The 7,377-nt window shown below is 41.7% G+C and overlaps 1 protein-coding gene across 1 annotated transcript; it reads right to left on the reverse strand.

Moving 5' to 3' along the window:
- Positions 1-1,041: 1,041 nt before the first annotated feature.
- LOC119723563 (UDP-glucuronosyltransferase 2C1-like) lies at positions 1,042-6,826 on the reverse strand. Its single transcript, XM_038194284.1, has 6 exons — positions 6,674-6,826; positions 5,313-5,944; positions 4,582-4,906; positions 3,310-3,538; positions 2,021-2,240; positions 1,042-1,667 (listed from the first exon to the last, which is right to left on the reverse strand). Exons 2-6 carry the CDS (start codon positions 5,915-5,917, stop codon positions 1,376-1,378), a joined length of 1,671 nt encoding a protein of 556 aa, XP_038050212.1. The 5' UTR covers positions 5,918-5,944; positions 6,674-6,826; the 3' UTR covers positions 1,042-1,375.
- Positions 6,827-7,377: the final 551 nt, after the last annotated feature.

Consider the following 7,377-nt stretch of genomic DNA (forward strand, 5'->3'; position numbering starts at 1 on the left):
AAACGCACGTTGACTGTAACAGTTATCAGTAATAATGCGCAACGAGTAAGAAAGCTTATTAAAAATGATAAAAACGAAACCATGATAAATCATCTCCTACTATTAATATTTACGTCCTACTAGTACTACTGAAGATTTGATGGAACAAAAAAGGGCGCCTCTCGATAAAGAAATGCTTCAATGATAAATCTTTTCTCTGAAATGTTATGCATTGCCAATTTACGTGCAGTCGAGAGGAATTTGGAGAAAATAAAATGTAGTTAGACAGTCCCTGGTCACATTTGTTCCTGAATCCGGGTTGGAGGAGACCTGAAACACTCCTGGTTCAATAACGACAACTTTCAGAGTCAAATCGAAACTTTTCGGGGATAAACTGACAAGTTTTATTTTGTGTTCAAATGACACTTTTTCCAGGTCAGATTGTCAAGTGAAATCTGACCCGGATCGGCGGGTCAAATAATTGTGGTCCAGGACTGTTAAGAGTTTAAAACGACGTGTTACAACTAACTATGTAATACTGAACGGATAACGTAATACTTACCGATGATGTAACAACAATGGACCGATACTGTATCACTAACCGATGAAGTAACACAAATTGAACGATAGTGTAGTATAATGTACTGCGTTATCAGTCATTTGTTGTTACATTATTGGTCCTAATAATGTAACTAAAAGTGATTGATATAGCTTAGTAATATTTACCTTGCTGTCAGTCAACTTCAGTTATATTATCGGTTTAGTGATAAAGTATCGGTCAATTGTTGTTACATTATACATTATCCATTGGTTATTAAATTATCACCTATAACACGACTCATAAAGTGCTAGTAGCTCATCTTAACAGCACATGCATTAAATTAAGTTGACATTAAGGTATTTGGCCATTTAAATCACACTGATACGGAAGCTGATCATAGGAGAGAGTACATTACGTATTGGTTGCAGCTTGTACGAGTCACATTACACGTACAACATATTTTGAATGAATAAATTCCACTTTCAAATCATAACTGATTAAGTAGTGCAACATAGACGTAATTGTTTCAGGACAATATCTGTATTAATGCGATGTAATCTACATGAGCCAGTTTTGTTATCGCGCTATAACCATCATTGAAAGACCTGGATAAGATTTGACCTGGATTTTAAGTCAGATTTGATTTTGTACTTTTCCGTTTTAAAATGACGCGTATCTGAGCCACTTGTCCGGGCCAGTTGACGGGAAAAACATCACTTTGACACGGTGGAGTGTCATTTAGACACGCACACCAATTGGCATTTTGACCTTAAAGTGTGTCAGGTCAAACGGACCCTGATTCGGGATCGAATCTGACCCAGGACCTTTAAGAGTGTATAGATTTACCAGGTTATTCTACTCCTTCTTAAGATGGTTTTTATTCCAGCCTTTGGGACACATGCACCTCAAACAAAAGCAGAACACAGTCACGTTGATCCAGGTAACCAAGGCCAGCGCGACAACCAAGAATAGGTAGACGTCGAGAAGATTCCTCTGGACAAAATTCAGATCCTGAACGGCTGGTCGTAGGTGATCCCCGCCGAAGCGGGCCAAGTGCAGTATCCAGCGAGCCATGGTGTCCACGGGGGAGGCTGAGGTCTCGAGATCTCGCATGATATCGGAGATGCGCCGTGCGTTCTCACTGAATCTATCATACACGTTTATACAGTAATACAAAAGAAGAGGTAGGAAAGTTGAATATTAATATAAATGCAATGCTTATATTCTAAACCTTTGTTCATCAGAATATAGTGTAAATGAGACCAAAATTATCGAAATTTAGTCTCTACCCCCACATGTTCCAATTTATACTCCTTAGTGGTGATACGAGCGGCAATTGTAGACGAGTGTTGTACCCAACAACACAAGCGGTTTTGAACCCTTGTAACACGGCACGATTCGAAAGCTTTAATCACTGGACCACCAAGCTCCACGCTACCCACATCACAAGAAAAGTTTTCCGATAATGTTTGTATCAAGTGGTCTGCGTTATTGACTTACTTGGGATCTGTCATGACTCTACCGATGCTTTGGCTAAGAGTCCTGGGTGTCATGGTGGCAATATCCACTTTCAGCCCAACACCTTTTGCCTCTACGCGGACCAAGTTGTCCATCTGATCTTCCATCAGCGGCAGTCCAACTATCGGCAAACCCGCCCACAGCGCCTCGTTAAGAGCTAAGCCTGCACCCTGACAGACGTACAGCCGTACATTAGGATGCTCTGTGAACAAGAAATAAACAAACTCGCAGATAACCTCCTGGCAATGTATAAAAAAAACAGCTGGGAAATAGTCGAAAAAAGGCTCACTTGTACATCGGATGATAATCCTTTGATAATTTCAAGCTTTCTCACTCATGCATACATAATGCACTCTCAAGTATCCAAAGTTAGAGTTGATCCAGAATCTGGGTTATATTTGACGACCATTTTTCAGATTCCGAGGCAAATTTGAGCAGGGACGTTTAGTATGTAAGATTCCGTCAGCTGTGTCTGGTGTTATAAGTTGATATCAACTAATCACGACTTGTTATCAGTCATAATGTGGACGACTTCACAACAGGTAAGGTTTGTAAAAATTATACCTGCACCGGTTAGGTGTGCATTTGTTGTATACAGGGGCAAACAAATCCATAAACTACGATCTAAAAGAAGGTACAGACTGCTAACAAGTGCGTGTACCGGGTCCCCCCCCCCCAAAAAAAAAAAAAGCTTCCCTAAAATATTTCCCTTTTACAAAAATGGATCATGGATTTTTATGTTTTGAGTATCAGATTAAAGCTGATGGCTCTTTCTTTCAAATACTGAAAGTAAATTATCAAAGCAGCACTTGGGGGGGGGGTGAGAAATGTCAATTATGAAACTGTAGTAATTTTCATTCTGTACTACCAACATTGAAACATTTTACTGTAAGCCTACGGTGCAATTATCCTTCATTTGTGCATTGTGTTTAGTATGTTGTCATGTATGTTGCTGAAAGGGTTTTAAATAGGACTAAAAAGGTCGAGATACCTGTTCAGGTGGAACATAAAGTTATTCCCGTCAAATTCAATTGTATTCTTGGCATTTTATGTGCTGTATTGTTTGAAGGAATTAGGACATGCACAAATAGGTACTGTCAAAATCCCTTACTGTGATAATTTGTGTGTGTACAGGATGAAACTTTTTCATGAACGGTATTTTCTCAGCAACCCAAAGTGTTATTTTGTTTTATAAAAGGCAAATGTTTTAGGGTTGCATTTTTTTGGTTCACCATGTATATGTAGATCAGAACAAAACCACCAACACCCACCCATGACGTGTGTCAAGGGTAACCATTTGGCAACCATGGTATTGTTCCCCAGCCGAAGTCCTGCAAAGTCGGCGCCTGACTGCCACAGCACGCGATGCGGTAGCATAGCGAAGGCATCCGCGAACATTTGGGCCTGCTCAAGCTCCATCATCGTAACAAAACTGCCCATGGAGAACATCACCACTCCAGAGGGAGCAGTGTCCAGAAACTGTGCGACGTCGTCTTCCAGCTGAGAGTTTGAAAGACAAACAGGGATAGTATAAAAAGATACGTCGTGGTGCCCGGTGATGTTTTTTTTTTTAAAGCTATTGATCCAGATCTCGTCTCGATCATCATCATCATCACCATGTCAATGTCTGATCAAATCACTCCCACTGACATCGTCAGGATCACTGTCATCGTCTAGGTCATTTTTTTTTAAAATGCACATTTGATGCGAACTGTCCAAATTCACAGCTTTGAAAACTATTGTCGGTGACTGATCTCTGTTTCGACACCCCTATGTTCCGACACCCCTTTGATCCGACAACCCGCACAAAAGATTGCGTTACTCCCGGTAAGGGTTAAATGAGGGGGGGGGGGGCGCTCAGGAGGGGGAGGCTTGGGCTTGACCTTCCCCCAAGAGTTTAATTTTTTTTTTTCTTCTTTGGTGTCATTTTTTTGTTGTAGTCATACAATTTGACCATGGTGATGTATGTGGTCTATATTTGAGCAATGCAATAGGGGTGTAAATGTCGCCACCAATATCAAAATAGCCCGTCCCTCAAACATATATATATATATATTTTCTGCGCCAAAACATTTGGCTTACATTAAAAAAAAAGCCAAAATCCCGGGTGCGCCACTGTTGTCATAGTCATCTTCACTGTCATCTCAAATGAAATTGTCATCGTCTTCAAAATCATTAACATCTTTGTCATCTCCACCATCAAACTTCACCAACAGTATTCAATGCTGAAAGTTCAATAAGGTGTTTCACGGTAATATGCGCTAACTTGTTCATCGGACAAAAAGAACACGCGTTGTTAGACGCGGGCGCATTTTGGAATGACCGCATGGTGACTTGGAAGCACCAAGGTTTTCCATTGACGATGCCTACACAGCAACGCGTGTAAAATTTCCCCGCGAGCAAGATGGCACATATTACCATGATATACCTTATTCACTAAAATGGCTTGGGTTCATTACAAGAGGCATCTTGCCTCTCACATCATTTCGCACAGGAGCCCCCACGGCAAAAAGAAGGTTGTTAATTATTCAAAGACAACCTACCGTTTGGTTTGAGTGTACTCCAGGATGATGGAGAACAAGGATTGTATTGGGCTGCATGGGGCGGGCAAATTCAAATGCGAAGCTCCCGTGCAGAAAGTACAGTAAGGCTTGCTTGTAGGACTCCAGAGTACTCATCTCTGGCTTGATGTTGTACTTGACCTTTAGCTTATCATAACCATCGAAGTTACACATGCCCAGACGGAATAAGACAACACCGTAGAAATAGTGGGCTAAAACGTTCTTCACTCGCTGGGGGAACGTCATTTTGTTGGTGAAACCCGTACTTCGCGCTGGTATGTACGAGGGCTCGATTGGAAGTCCAGTCCTGTTTGAAATATATATATAATGGGGAAAAATGAAAAAAAAGAAACAGCTTCTGAGCCCCAAACAGTTTCACAGCACCTTGTGCTTGGATCAATCCCTCCATGTCGTATTTCTGCCGACAGCAATTGCGACTTTAATCAAGCCCGTACAATGGCATTTTTTTTTCAGAGCTGTATAAAGACAATTGCGATAACAACACTGATGTACAATACGCTACGGGAGTTTTGTGCAAATCTCCAGTTTCTCTATTAAGTCTGTCACTTATGCTGACAATACCAGAAACTCGTGTCAAAAAGTGTTTTGGTTATTCTTTCAACTAAATATATGCCAAAAGTTCTAGGTCAAATCTGACCAAGGACTTATAAGAGTTCCATACAAGAAATGTACCAATAGGCTATTTATCTTACCAATGCCCGTGTTTAGACGGAATGGCGAAGAAGACGGAGTTATGAACGAATGGGATATCTAAAGCCTGGGCTAACAGTGGTCCGCATGCTGCTGTGTCATCCGTAACAAGCATGTCAAATTTCTCCTTGCGTAGTCGCTCCATGGTTATTGAATCTCCCAAAAGATCGTCACACTCTTGAAGCCACATATCCATTGCACTCAGTCTGCCTGACAGATTCGCAGAATTCAGAAAAGGACCGAAGAAGTCACTATGATGCCCCTGCAGGATCACCTTAGATACATTGTCCATCACGTCGGTCCTGTTCTGTTTGGTATAGGTCGAGTTGAAGACCACAAAGGAGAACACGTCGGCGTCTCTCTGCCAGCTTCTGTTGGAGTTGGAGCTGCCAACAAGGGATACAACACGGTGACCCTGTTGCACCAGCGCCCTACCCGATCTGCACATGACCACGTAGTGGCTTCCTCCCAAAATGGAAGCGAAGTATAAGAATTTGTACTTTTTCGAGTCAAGTGCATTGCTTCCCTTGCTGCTGGTCAAAGCTGGCAGCACGGACAACTGAGCCACGAGTGCAAACATAAGCACTGTCGACAGTCTGGATGCCATCGTTCAAGTTTACTCCGGTTATAGACTCTATAAACACAAAACATAGTAGAGGTGATGTCCAAATAACACTGTCCTTACAATATAAAAGTTTATATTTGCTGTGGAATAAGTCGTTTTTTTCCTTCAAACATTACAAGTCAGTGCCTCACAACGTGGTCAACAAAACACATTCGTGGGTTTCCTAACTTACTCAGCGGCGGAACAACTTTGAAAGTGGAGCGGGGGCGACGCACTGCCGGCCGTTGCAAATTTGAAAAGCGGGGGATGGGGGATAGACCTCATTCAACAAAAATACGCGCCCTTCTCTACTGTTTTGCTCCCAACCCCGTTTACGCAATCTATGCCATGGCTACTGCAGTCTGCAGTAAAATAATTCAGGCCATACTACAAAGCGTTGTTTTCCCACAAATACAGCCTACGCTAATTATTTTAGATTAGTTATAAAAGAAAGTTTAAACCAGGATAGCATTATAGCATAGGGGCAACTGCTCCGAGGATTGATTGGCAGAAGCGCGAAGCCCTTACGGCGTAGCAATAATAGCAACCAATTTAGTATTGCCATCACAAATGAACACATCAAGTTCGGTCACTTTGCTTTTGATTCACTCTGTATATCCTAGCGAGAGAAGTAACAACACAATTTGTTAAGACTGTGTAGTGGTTGGTGTGCCACCAACTTCACCCCAAAAAGGGTAATACAATCACAGGCAGTAATTCCAATGTGTGGTTTATCTATGTGTATACATTTTTACTTACGCCACAGAAGACTCCTTATACGCCTTGGTTGCACATACATACATGTGGGTGGTTTAGCGTGGAAAGGCCGCTCCTAAATCATCTCACTCACTTGTCTTATTGGACTCTAAAGTGGTTGATATTTTATCAATTTTTAGGTTTTTTTAAGCACAACTGTTCGCCATTGACCCTTCTAACTAATAAACAGCCAGATAATGCAATGACTTTGGACTCCCATACCGATCACTACACTCGTAAAACAAATTGGTTATGATAACCACTATCCTTGGGTCAACTTTTGCGGACAACCGATTTTTTGTGTCAACATGACCAATAGACCTTTGGTTAGCCTCTAACCAATTTATATTATATTATTCATGGTTGGTTATGACAACACCATTTTCTGTATCAAACCCTAGCTATACAAAATGGTAACGTATACACAATAGTGGCAACTCATTTGGTTTTCATCCTCATCTAAGCCAATTCATATTGGCTGGTGGAATAACATTTTTTTTGTAAATGTTACGGTCTTGCCACCAATGAACATTGGCTGAACCACCACTCTCAAAAGAGATTCTACCGATCGGTATTACCGCAACCCTCGTTCGATCACACATTTGCTCATGAATACTGTGACGTGGCGTACCAGCTCCCTCTGTCAGGCTGGTTTGTTGGTAGCGTGCCGCCTCGATGGTGTCCTATCCCTGCAGTGGTGGGCAACA

The sequence above is a fragment of the Patiria miniata genome, unplaced genomic scaffold (assembly GCF_015706575.1).
Source record: "Patiria miniata isolate m_02_andy unplaced genomic scaffold, ASM1570657v1 HiC_scaffold_1, whole genome shotgun sequence".
Taxonomy (NCBI): domain Eukaryota; kingdom Metazoa; phylum Echinodermata; class Asteroidea; order Valvatida; family Asterinidae; genus Patiria; species Patiria miniata.